This window comes from Enoplosus armatus, chromosome 8, assembly GCF_043641665.1.
Source record: "Enoplosus armatus isolate fEnoArm2 chromosome 8, fEnoArm2.hap1, whole genome shotgun sequence".
In the NCBI taxonomy this organism is placed as follows: domain Eukaryota; kingdom Metazoa; phylum Chordata; class Actinopteri; order Centrarchiformes; family Enoplosidae; genus Enoplosus; species Enoplosus armatus.
Window position 1 is genome coordinate 21,554,391 of NC_092187.1, and position 13,562 is coordinate 21,567,952.

General features: G+C 45.1%; 1 protein-coding gene across 1 annotated transcript in view; it reads left to right on the plus strand.

The window, feature by feature from the left end:
- plxna2 (plexin A2) overlaps positions 1–13,562 on the plus strand; it is a 135,491-nt gene that overhangs the window by 62,104 nt on the left and 59,825 nt on the right. Inside the window, exons 4-5 of the mRNA XM_070910608.1 lie at positions 3,284–3,384; positions 13,121–13,244. Of these exons, the coding sequence (XP_070766709.1) occupies positions 3,284–3,384; positions 13,121–13,244 (225 nt within the window). The remainder of the gene's footprint in view (positions 1–3,283; positions 3,385–13,120; positions 13,245–13,562) is intronic.

Sequence of the window (13,562 nt, forward strand, 5' to 3'; positions counted from 1 at the left end):
GAAGCCTATTCAGCACGAGTCTTTGAAAGAGAGGAAGCTGTTGTTTTAACCCGCAGCTGTCAGTCACCCAGGTTGCTCCAGTATGCGACTCCACTGTAGCCTCTCTGGTTGAATAACCCCCCTCGAAGGTCATCTTAAGCAGGAATTTTATTAGCATTCATTTACCGGAGCGCAGTACTCCTCAGTGACGATGCTCAGTCTGCCTTCAGGTCAGCTGTGGGTATGAATGTGGGAAACAGAGACAGAGAGCAGAGAGAGTTGGAGGCAAAATCAGATCACATGCAGCGCTCCTTTGTCTTCCTTGAAAACGCAGGAACAACAATCTGCACATCCGTTATGGCGCTGTGCATGTGTGCGCACAAACACACACACACACACACACACACACATGCACACACAGTGGGAGAAGGGGCTTCATTGTGCAGCCCTGCTGTGTTGAGTGACTGTAGCGTGTGCTGGGCAACAGCTGCTGTGATCCCCGCAACCCCCCCACCCCCCCACCCTCACCTCCACTACTGGACAATGCTGGTTTAAACATCAATACACTCACACACACATACAGTACATACAGCGCAGAGATAAACACACACTCTCTCTTATTCTGTGCTTTTTCACTTCCCAGGTTTTTGTTTTCCTGTTTACCTCGCTCTCCTTCTTCCATATTACCACCCTCTACTTCTTTTTTTGTGTTTCAGTTTGTATCAGCTGACAGCGGGCTGTCTCTGTCTGTCTTTAGACACCGCTCCATAAGGGACACCCCCAGCTCCCCCACCACTACTCCCTGACTTTCCCCCCGCTGACAGCTGTCTCCACACTGTAACCCTTTCATGGCGCTGGGCCTCTGTGAAAGTTATACTATGAGGTTTCACCAGCCTCGCACATGTTTTGGGAAGGATCTGAAGGCTTTTTTGGGTGAAGAGGGATTCAGAGGCTTTGGGATACACACACAGACTGAGTTGACTGTTTCCCCAGCCACGTCTCGTTCCTGGTGGGCTTGTTTGTCATCAGTTGCAGCTTCTGCTGCTGATGTGACCCCGTCTGCAGCTCATTACAGCATGCCACCTGTTTGTCCTGAAGCTAAGCGAGACGCGCACACACACACAAATAGAGTTTGTTGAGGTGACAGGGGGTTAATCTAACAGGAGTGACCATGGCGGAGCAAGCCACACTGTCAACGTCCCACCGTGTCAATGGCTCTCTTTGTCCCCTGGGTCCGTCTTTCTGTTGCCGCAGGGTTTAGGACCAGGCAAACAGGTGGAGGGTTATTGAGCTTTTGAAGAGCGAAGACAAAACAAAGAAAAAAAAAAAGGCTGGAACACATGGAGCTCAGAGTTTTCACAGTTGCTCAGTTTGACAGTTTTGCCGACTACAACTTTTCATAGTCCATGCGATAGCGGACACGTTGCAAATGTTGCTGTCGGCTGTTTTTTTTTTAATTTGATAGATTGTAATAAAGAGAAGCCTTTGATGGACACCCAGCTGTTATCTCTTCTTAGCTGACAGTTAATTCCAGACCATGGTTCCAACAGCAATTAATATCACCCAGTTGTGGGCGATTTGCACAGGGTTCAAAAAACACTTAAATGGTGTTATTTGCACCTTTCATTCACTCCCCCACATTTTGCAGAGGAGCCACTTATTAAGCATTGATCTGAGCCGGAGGTTTGGAGCTGAGCAGGGCACACACTGTCAGAGTCTGCTGTCATTATCCAACATGGCAATTGCCAGGAAATTGAAAGACAGACGGGACTGAAAACGAATCTGTGTCAGACTCTGAAATTCACTTTTTCAGCCGTTGCTCTTCTTGTGCCTCCGTTCATCCGCTGTGCAGTGGTGGTTTTTGCGTTGCAGTATGTGGCAGCGTGTGTGTGTTCACTCCTGCTGACACAGTGAGATGCAGGTGTGAGTGGGGCAGCCCCATGGGACACTTAAAGACACACACACACACACACACACACACACACACACTGACCTCTGGATCGCACAGACCTCTGCACTGCACAAACAGACTGAGGGCCATGTGGCTGAGCAGAACCTTGTCTGGCAGACAGACAGACACAGACAGAGACACAGCTAGATTCACACACACACACACACACACACACACACACTCATATATAACTGACAGAAGGATGAGAGCATGTTATGTAGCAGCTGAAAACCAGCCCAGCCTGTGGATCACTCAGCTGACACACACTCAGTAGCTGCCTAGCTGAGGAGATGTGTGTTTGATTCTTGTGCGTCTCAGAGTTCATTATGTAAATTCTCAACCCTTTATTTGTGTAAGTTTAATGTCAATCACTTAAGCACAAGGATGTTTGTTCTTTATTTAAATGCTTGCAGTCCAACGGCCCTGTGTGGCTCAGTGTGGATTCGTGGGTGTGGAGTGTGTTTGCTTTTCGCTCAAAGTGCTTATTCAAATTCTTTGCTGTTGACACTTTCAACATGTTTTGCTTTACCAATTTTAAACTCCATTCGTTCATATTTCTAAAAACAATCTACAGTACAACATTAATAATTACTTTTCAGTTTTACAATTATGCTGCAGTCATCCATTTGTTTAATAAAGTTGATCTTTACAAGCTTGGGGGAAGAAGTTACCCCCAGTGTAAATAATTTGTTTGTTTTTTTATTTTCATATATTTCTACCACTGTAATACTAATCAAGTTGAACCTGTCACTAGCCGCTGAAAAATTGCCCTGTCATTCTTAATTCTTTTTCCTGACACATTTTACATTTTTGTAATCAAGTTGGACTTTGCCGTTGAGAAAAGCATCTGTCGCTGCTCCTCCATGTGTAGGTGTGTTTGTACAGGCTCCACCTAGGTGGACAGATGCCCTTGTGCAGACAAGAGCCTATTGATGGCAGAGAAACAGCTTTCTCTGGCCAACTGATCCCACCTGCTCACTACTGTCTCTTTGGCTCAAGATAAAGGCAACAGTTGCCTGTGCAGTTGACGGAGATCTCACACATACAGGGCCACAGTGTACCCGAACATTTGAGGCACATCATCTCGTACACCAGGTCAACATAATAAAACATTAACATTGTTGTAATACCGAAGGGGGAGGAATCATGTATAAAATATTATAACTCATAATTCACATATTTGATTGCAATCCTCTGTTGGTGTGTGACTGAATGAGCCTTCTACAAACACACACACACACACACACACACACACACACACACACACACACACACACACAGAGGCTTCTTTTTGTGCATCTTGTGATGTTTGTCATGCTGCACTGTGACCATGACCTTTTCATGTGCTTTCAGGTTACCCAAGTTCCCATCGAGTCATGTGAGCAGTACGGGACCTGTGGGGAGTGTTTGAGCTCTGGAGACCCACACTGCGGCTGGTGTGTGCTGCATAACATGTGAGTAGCCCTCAATCATCATCCAGTCACTTTACAGATACTTTTACATGCAGAGTTTGTAAGACATCTCCCAAAATGGCCATCAATTTTCCTGCATAAAGGCAGGCAGGTTTTTTCCTAATGCTTATCTCAGATCAAATAGAGTTTGAGGAGAGGAGACGGTGTCTGTCTCGAAAAGGATAGTTGTGCCTCAGAGCTGCTTTAGAGCTACTTGCTGCAGCCATAGTGACTGCTGCCCTGTTCTGACATGACTCGATATTAACAGGAAATGAGACCATTCAGTCTGTGTAAGAACAGACCAAAGAGACTCATTATCTGCCCTGTTCTCCTGTGTACAGCTGTTATGTATGCATTTTTGCTGTGTCTCTGCACGTTTAGTGGACATGGTCTTAATCTGGTGGAGCCTAACTATATTTGTTGTGCATCTTCTGAGCAAGTTAAAGGATATTTACCTCCCACTGTAACAACAGCAGCCATAAGAATAAGCATAGAAGTCATGAGTGACACCTGCTGGAGCTGAAACGCTACTGCAACAGAACAAACACATATGTATGCGTGTGTGTGTGTGTGTATATATATATATATATATATTATAGAAAGCCAGATGGGAGGGGAAAAAATGCTGGATAATAAAATAATAAAATAAAAAGAGGACAAAAAACATGGTATCAGTCATGTATGGCAGTATTGAGTGTAGTTAGATGAAGTGATGGAGAGGGTATATTGGGGACAGAAGACGAATACAACACACTACTAAAGAAGCTGAAAGACATTCTGCTCAGTCTCCATCTCTCCCTCTTTGTCTCTTAAGCACACACGTATTCTCATCAGTCTGCGCTTCTTCTTAGCTGCTATGTCTTGAATTCCCTACTTACGGCCCCTCCTGAATGCAGCCCCTCTCTCTGAAGGTATAGCTGAATATTTGTGTGTGTCAGAGCCCTGCCGCAATCATCATTATCGTGATGGCGGCCCCTGCAAAGTGCACTTAAAGTAATTTACATCACTCCAAAGCTGGGACAGGACAAATAATTGCCTAGCGACAAGGTAATTCAGCATGTGCCTGCGGAGGTACGGGAGGGGCTGGCTAAAGCTCTGTATTCTCTGCAGTTTGCGTTCCTTCACACAGGGATCATTTACCACAACATTAGCCTCCATGCTAGGCTGTTAATCATATGCTTTTGTGTGAGCGTGGCAAGGAATGGAATAATTCAGGGTAGTAGGAATTCAAATTCACAGCGCGGAAGAGGTGGTGGTGCTGAAAGGTGAATGGGTTTTGGAGCTGTTCTGGTTAAAGCAGCAGTGAGGAGGAAACAGCTGTTTGGTGTGTAAATACCCCCTCGAGTATGTGTGTGAGGGCTTGTGTCTGAATGTGTGCGTGCACGTTGGTTCGATTTTTGTGTACATGCACAAACACTTGTGTGGACCGCTGTACTGTACCGTGGGGAGAAAAGGTCAGCACCCCGATTCGCGTCAGATCAGCCATCTGTTCTCTCAACACAGCGGACCCTCGTGCCACCTGTCTCTGGTCCTAATACCCCTTTCTCTGTCCTGACCCTGCAATGCGTGTGGCAGGACCCCTGTCAGCTCTGGCTGAGTTACTGCAGAGAGGATAAAAACTTAAAAGAAGAATAGTTTGCTCTTCTTGCTGCTCATGTGGACTTCTATCTGCATTTTCAATTTGCGAAAGTATTGCAAAAAAAAGAAAAAAAAGTTTCTATACTTGGCTGAGGTGGAAAAGAAAAGATGCAATAATGACTGTTGTGGACAAAGCATTCATGTCATGCTGCCACTCGCAATTACATGCCTCTCCATCAAAGAATAATGCATAAAAAGAGCTGGGTTGTCTGGGGTGTACATAACTGCAATGTCCCTGGTTCAAATCCACAATGGCGGCTGATAAAAACACCACGTTTACTAACAAAACCACAAATGCCGTCTTATGTGGGACGCGTCAATGAAATTCAATGACGAATCAGAGTTGCAGGTGTTTAGTCAATTACGTGATCTTGTCAAGTATTATAACTATTTAACTATTTGAAAGATAGTTGATGGAAACAGGCGGAAGTTCAGAAATTTGCACTGTATTTTAATGGAAACACAACTGATGACATCGCATAGTAAAATTAGATGACACCTGTAAACCTGAAGGGGTTTGCTACATGGGTTTAGTTAGCATGAAGAGTGCATGAATGTACAACATAACCAAGACTAGAAGGAAGTATCTGTCAGATACTGCTGGGGAAAAGCAGCTGCACCCTTCTGGTGAAGAGCTCCCCTCATCCCACATACCCGAAATTAAATTTCTTGCCAGCCGTGGTGCCATCCACAGCTGTGATCACTACTGCTTCCTCCTCCATTTCTTCATTTCTTCGTCATCCATCCCAAAGCCATTGTTGATTTTATAAAATCTATCTTTCCCCCTTTCCCATGTTTGCATGGACCCCCCCCCACTCCCCTCACAGCTATCTAAGCTATGCCGCTCATCTCCTCTCAGCTCAGCGCGGCTCACTCCTGCGTTGTCTCTCATTTAGACACTCTTCCCTCTGGAATAAGCTCTTCCACACTCCAGAGATGGTTGGCTTGCCACACATAAACACCCCTCGCTTTGATTACACCCCCCCCCAGACACCCCCACACACACACACACCCCTTTTATAGCTGCCATCCACAATATCCATCCTCTAAACACTGTGTCCCCCTCCCCTTTTTTGTGCGTGTATGCTCATTGAAGTGCAGCATTCTAAGGTGGCTAATTAGGAACATAGAAGGACATTAGCTTGGTGTGCGACGACGAGGAGAAGGAGAGAATGCGAGGGAGGTAGAGGGAGGCAGAGTGAGGCAGTGAGCTGGCCAGGAGTGGCGTCCCTGTCTTCCCTGTCTTTCTACTTTCTTTCTTGTTCCTCTGATTCAGTGTGGTGTGAGACTCTAAAGTCCTTTAATTACCAGCAGCTGCTAGGCATCCACTGAATGCATGAAGAATGGGGGGGGGGGGGGGGGTAAGAATGAGGGGAAGAGAATGAGAGAGGGAGAGAGAGAGAGTGTTTGATGTTGCACACTCATCGGCCCACAAAACCGAGCAGCATTTTGATTGCAGCTCAAAGGGAGCTCATCATCTCGAGCGCTCTTCAGTCGCAGTCCTGTGAATGGGTAGTTCAGCGCATTCGTCTGACCACAATCCAAAAACATGGAGCTATGGTGTGTTGCTCTCTCTCTCTCTCTCTCTCTCTCTCTGTCTCTCTCTCCTGCTTCTCATCGTTGTTAGATTAGCTCTCTAATCATGTCCAAAAGAGGCTTTTCCATCTCAAAATGTCCCACATCACTCTGTTCTCCCTCCATCCTCTCAGCTCGCTCTGAAATTCCAGGAGAGGACGAGAGGTTTTGTTGAGATTTGTCAGGATTAGTCGGAAGTCTGACTTCTGTCCAATGGCTTGAGGCTGGACAAGTGATCCGGTGCCAAGGTCAGGAGTTAACCAGTATAGTGAGTTTATCTAAGTAATACTATTTATTATAATTTCGACTGATGTAGTGAATGAGGTTGTAGTTATGTAATATGTGTATAAGAAATTTTGTTCAGTATGTCAAAATAAGCGCTAGTTTGTTGTGTGGATGACAGCTTAGGGCTATTGGTGTAGTAGGCCCCAGCAGAGAATGAGTCAGCATTTGAGGGCTGCTCTGAGCAGAATAACATATCACTACTACACTGTGATACTGTATTGTATTGTACTGTCAGTCTGCATGTGGCTGAACTGCTCAGATCTGTTTCAGTAACAGCCCACACAGCCGCCTGAATGGCACAGCTGTCCACTTTTCACAAATCTGTGTTACGAGCTTAAATGCTGTGAAACGATTTGTTTGGCATCCTTGGAGCACATTATACGGGTCCACTTTGTCCACAGGACTGAGTCTGGGTTTTGGGGCACGACCAATTCTTTTAACAGAGTAGTCTTTAGTTTAGAATGTGACCCAGGGTTTAAGAGAAAAGAGGTGGGAATTGAAGAAGGATGCAATTGTTCTCATGTGTTTGTTAACGTCAACTATTTAAGTCTGGTCTCCAAAAATGGAAAAACAGACACCACAACTTGTTTGTCTGTCCATGTGGCATGTTCATCACGGGGCTACAAATGACTTCAAACACCGACCATAAAATCTCCTCTAATTTACCAATGGCAACAACAATTAGCCTAGCAATGAAAATGGCTGCTTCAGCCCAATTGTGGATGTCAGACTGTGTGTCTAATGGCCGCCTCATCAGCTACAGCCACAGTTAGCAGTCAGAGGGAAGCTGCATCCATCTTCCCAATTGCGCCTAATGAGATATCGATTACGAACATGCAGGTCTATCAATATTTTCATAGATTCCTAGCACATAGAGCTAGTACAGGTTAGGTGATGGCTGAAATATTGCACCAGTACGTACAGTGTGAGAGGGCAGGTTACATATAATACAGTTAATGATCCTAAAAACCCCAGTGTGTCTGTATCTCTTGCTCGCTCACTCATTTTCATTTTGAGATGCTTCCATTCCTGCACTGCTTCTTCTGCCTTTTGTTCCCTTTTTCTCTTTTCTCTCCACTCAGCCCACTCAAGTAAAGCTATAGCTTGATGCAGAGCACTGAGCAATGGTCTCTTTGTAAATCTTTTGCTCTCTTTATCCCCCCTCTCTTTCTCCTTTTCTTTACCCTCACTCAGTATCTTAAACAGTGACTGACACACTTTGGCTTGCATAAACCGTGTGTGTGTGTGTGTGTGTGTGTGTGTGTGTGTGTGTGTGTGTGTGTGTGCACATATGCCTGTGAGTGTGTTTTACTGTTTGTGTTTGTTTGTATGAGTTGGCTCAGTTTACACTACAATAGCTTCTTGATCTATGAGGAGATGAAGTGAACGGGGTTGCGGCCATACTGTGCTCTGTTACCTGTTGGCGCTGTCCTGCAGTGACATTATCAGTCGCCACAGGAGACAGACTATGAGTTGCAGTGGTTGGTTTGACCCCTGACATGAACTTTGGGTTTCAAACTGCGCCCTCGCTTGTCAGCCCAAGCCCACACAGCAACTTGAGCTGCTGAAGTTTACTATCTCTGTGGTGGTTTGAAATTGAAAACCCTGCTCTTTTTTTTTTTTATTCCTCCTTCACTTCCCTTTGTACCTCCTGTGGTCTGCATTTAAATGGATATTCTCACACTTTAGAGAGGCAGCAGTAAGAAACAAATGCCCTGAATCACTCAGTATGAGGATAAAACATTGAAAGGAGGAGGTAGTGTGTGTGTGTGTGTGTGTGTGTGTCTGTGTGTAGGCAGCCCAGCACAGCCCTGCACATCACTGCTCACCTAATGATTCCTCTTTTCATGTTCAGGATCCAAAGTCCCAGTGCAGTCAGTCTTCATACATGTTTACATTAACATGTGTTTCTGTAAATGTAGAGTCCCCAGACAGGTTCCATTCAACCAAATCAAATCATGCCAGTGATTTTCTAACATAATGGCTTAGCACTTAAGACAAGTAAAGCTTTGTTAACCGCCATCAAATATTCAATATACATCTGGTTCTCCTCTCCGTACCTACATCTTCCCACCCTACTCCTTTTCAGACCCCCACCGTGCCACCAGAGCATCTCTGCTCTCTTCTCACTTTCCTTTCTGTGTGGCGTTTTGTGGTCTGGCTCTGCTGAGGGGAGGGAGGTGATTGTAAAACGGCTCCCCCTCTGTTCTCTTCTCCTGTTTTTAAACACGGTACTCACGGCAATAAGACGGGCCCTCACACTTGGTTGGGCGGCATGGTGGCACAGTGGTTAGCACTGTCGCACGGGAGGTAAAGCTGGTTAGAGCAGGTTGGGGGTTCAATCCTCGGCTGCCCCCGTCATGTCGAAGTGTCCTTGAGCAAGACACTGAACCCTAAGTTGCTCCCGATGGAGACCAGCACCTTGCATGGCAGCTCGGTCGCCATTGGTGTGTGAATGTGTGAGTGAATGGGTGAATGAGACTTAGCTGTAAAGCGCTTTGGGAACCGTGAAGGTTGAAAGGCGCTATATAAGTGAGATCATTCATCATTTACACTTTCACTGAAGACCTTAGATGTGGTAAAGGGGGGGGGGGGGGGTAGAAGAACAGAAATGTTTCCATCGCCAGCCCCTCCTGCTCTACTGTCAAGGCCGTGGTGTGTGTGTGTGTGTGTGTGTGTGTGTGTATATATGTAAAGCTGTGCATAAATGTTTAAAGGATTTAACGCAAGGGACTGTATGTTATTATGCATATGTATGTGTCTGCGCACGTGAACTGAGTGTATACATTATTAGTCTGTGGCTATGGTCTCTTATGGGGGGGGTATCTGTCTCTGTGCTTTAGTGTGTACTTGTGAATGGGTGTGTGTATTCATGTCTATCAAAGCTCGGAACAGCAGAGACGACAGTCTAATTGCCTGTCTAGGGCAACAGAATAAGAATTGGTGGAGTGGACCCTGAGCTCTGGCCTATGTTACCCTCACACTCCTACACTGTGAGAAGTGCCTCTGCAGCCACACAGCACTACAAATTACACTGTACATTAGATATAGGTTACTGAATTAGATAACATATACTGTGTCAAGGCTTCATGCGCACCTCAGAGCTCCAACTCCAACAGTGCAGCCCACACAAACTGCCACAGGAGAAAACAATACTCTCTCCTTTTCTTTTTTTATGTGTATGTTTTTTGCTTTCCCACTCACCTTACATGACTGCATGAAATGCAGCTGCCATTTACAACTGCATTCATACCCTGCAGTGGAGTTGTAGATGCCAGAGAGGAGTAATGATGGAAGTGCAAGCTACTTCAGCACCATGGACAGGGCTTAGAGAACATGACACCCGGGCCGACTGCCTCCAGCAGCCGCTGGAGGGAAAATAGCTATCAGCTGCTTATTACAGGAAACAGGCTGAGAGTATTGCATGCATTTGTACTGTCAGTCTGCTCATATACATGGAGGCATGTATGTATGTGTTCATGTTTGTAGGTGTATGCACATCATCACTTCCTTTAACACCTTATTTCTCCGTGTGAGGGCCCCTCTAAGGAATGTGAGTGATAGAACACAAAGCATCGGCAAAGCTACTGAGTGACAGGCCAGGGCCAGACAGGAGGATGGGGGGCGGGGTGGGGGGGGTGTACAGGGGAGGGGTCATGAGGGGGAATATGAGGAAGGCAGAATTCTAGTCAACACTCAGTGGCATGCACTTCAGCTAATGAGAGAGGCAAGGGGTCAGCTTCTAACTACACAGAGATAATGGCCAGATCCTGAAACCATGGCAACAGCAGCCATCCTGCACCCCCCCCCCCCCCCACACCCACACTGCCCCACCCCCTTGCTGCGCTCTCATCTTATTTCACCCCACCGAAATGAATTTTTTTTTTTTTTTTAAATCACAGTGAGGAAAATCAATGCAGGGCTTTTTGTCAGTTAATGACCGCCCAGGTTTTTGCATCCGTACCCACACAGCTTGGAGATATGCATAAAACATTGCGCCACAGCCCACACCTGAAAGCACATAAAGCGTCATTTTCTGCTGCCATTGTGGATGTAAAAGAAGGCCCAAATTGCATATGGAATAACACCTTGCCTAAGAAAGGTGTACTAATTTCAACTTGTGAAAGAGTGAGACAAAAGGGAGTCATGGGCAGGGAGTGGGGGGAGGGAGGGAGGGAGGGAGAGAGAGAGAGAGAGAAATGTGGCAAATGCAGCAGTGATGGAGTCAAATGTGTAAAATGAAGAGTTAAGAGAATTCATATCAGGAGTAAGAATAAAAAATGTCACATTTAAAATGTAGAAATAGAGTCTCCAAAGTCGTGAAGGGGGAAACCAGGTAATCATTTAAAATAAAAAAAAGGTTTTAATCCTGCCGCAGTGGCCCCCCCTTTCCCAGTGGGAGAATCACACTACTACAATAATTCTACACTTTCCTGCTCTCTAAAATCCCCAGGGAGTTGTGTGCATATGAGTGTTTTATATTTGTGTGTGCCTGGTGTGTGTGTGTGTGTGTGTGTGTGTGTGTGCATGTGTGAACCTTCGTGTGCTTGTGCCTGTTCATGTGAGTCTGCTGGAAATGGCTTGAACTTCTGACAACATAATTACATACAGAGGCTGTGGATGAAGATGTAGCTTAGAGTCAGTATGTGTGAGAGTATGTGGTTAAGAAGCATGATATGGGCCCTAACACACACACACTGCAACACGCACACACACCAAAAAACACACATACAGTCAGCGGCCAGGGGAGAATGGACAGGGCTTGTAGTGGCACATCAGCACCATGGACAGCGGCTGACCCATCGGAGGAGTCCAATTAGAGCTGCTGTGACCAGACAGCCAGTTAGCCAGACACTTAGACTGCTGGGTTGGATGAGGATAGAGAGCCTTTGGTGTAATGGGCTGGAGGGAACACACAGTTTTAATAAGAAGGAGGAGGCGGCTGAGTTTTAATGAGGGAGGTGGCGGACTGTGGGGGTGTCGTGCGGTACTTGATACACTGTCTGACCATTAAGATCTCTTATGAGTGAACGCCGCGTAATTTGCACTAGTTACGTCTCCAAAGTTCTGCGGTGATTGAAGAATATAATTTGGGTGTGTAGTGCTTATTGCTGTGGCTTCATGGTTTATGTTAGTATGCTGTATTAAATTACCCACTGGAGGCAGTGGTTGAACTGCTGGTGCCACCACTTGTTTCTGTGGTTTATTGGGAATGCATAACTTCCTGGAGGCCATGATCACTTACTATTTTATAAAACTTTTAGAGCTACATGTCCTAGAAGCCAGCTGTTATTGGTAGGAGTGTCATTTTTTTTTTTTTTTACAGGAGTGAGCTTTTCTTGTAATTGGTTGTTTTTAAGCAATCCAACAAACCAGCAAAACAGTTTCATCTTCAATATGCCATATGTTTTGCAAAACAGTCTGGTAATAACAACATAACTTAGCCAGACTCTAGAGCATGTCACATTTACAGCCTTAATCAACACAAAACAAACAAATCTAATCAGCACGAAAAACTGAGAGAGAAATAGAAATGAAGCCCAAAGCATCTGTTGTAATTCTAAAGGAAGTTACTGACTCGGCAAAGATGACTTAAGACCATGGTGGTTAATCAAAAAGTGGATGATGTGCACTTCTATCAATTATCATGTGTCCATACAATGTCTAGTAGAAGTAGCCAGTCGTGTAAAATATAGGTGGTCATTCCTGTCATTAACATTAGGTCGAGGAGACGCTGACACAGCGTTATTCCCTCCTCACAGCACCGCTGCTGGATTTTATTTTTTTTCCTATTACAACATTGTTTAATATTCCATTTCTTAGACACCGTTTACTGTTAGTGTTTGTGATACCTTTAATCCACATCTTTCCCTCCTCTTTCTTCTGTTGTTGGATAGGGCGATTTGTCTTTCTTACCCCCAACTTACATTGTCACATAATGTTCATTCATTCCTATCACTATTGTTGTTATTGTGTCATTGTTTTCATACCTTTTCTCTGCTTTTCACTATTTGTGTTTGCTTTCCCGTTATAACTTTTGACTCCTTTTTCCTGTAATGTATTCATTCATGGGGTTACATACTTACTATTTAATTTGCTAGTATAACTTTGGTAACAATCTAATTGAATACAACTTTTCTTAGGACTATAACATCTCTGGTAGCCTCTCTTTTTTTCTTTTTATTTAACAAATATCAGTAACCCCTTTCTTTCTTTGTCCCTCGTTCTCCTCTGTGTTCAGCTGCTCTCAGAGGAACCGGTGTGAGCGTGCAGATGAGCCGTACCGCTTCGCCGCCTCTCTCAACCAGTGTGTGAAGGCCACTGTGTACCCAGACAGCATTGCAGTGTCAGAGCCCAGCGTACCTGTAAGTTTACAGACACACACACACATTCCTACATACAGAACACACACAAGGCCAAACGCCTGCAATCTTAACCACTACTTGCACACATTACAATGAAAAATTTGCTCCCATTTACATATTTCCTACCCACGTACAGAGGCAGAAGATTTTAAATGATCCCACATAGCAGTTCGCCTAGTCTTGATTGTGGTTGATGCATAAACATTAGATGGGAAGGTTCAGAAGAGCTCTACGTGGGCGTTTCAGCGTGCATATGCTCACTTGGTACAGAGCAGTCAATATGTGTGCCAAGACATGTTTGTGTGGGTGAGTGTGTAG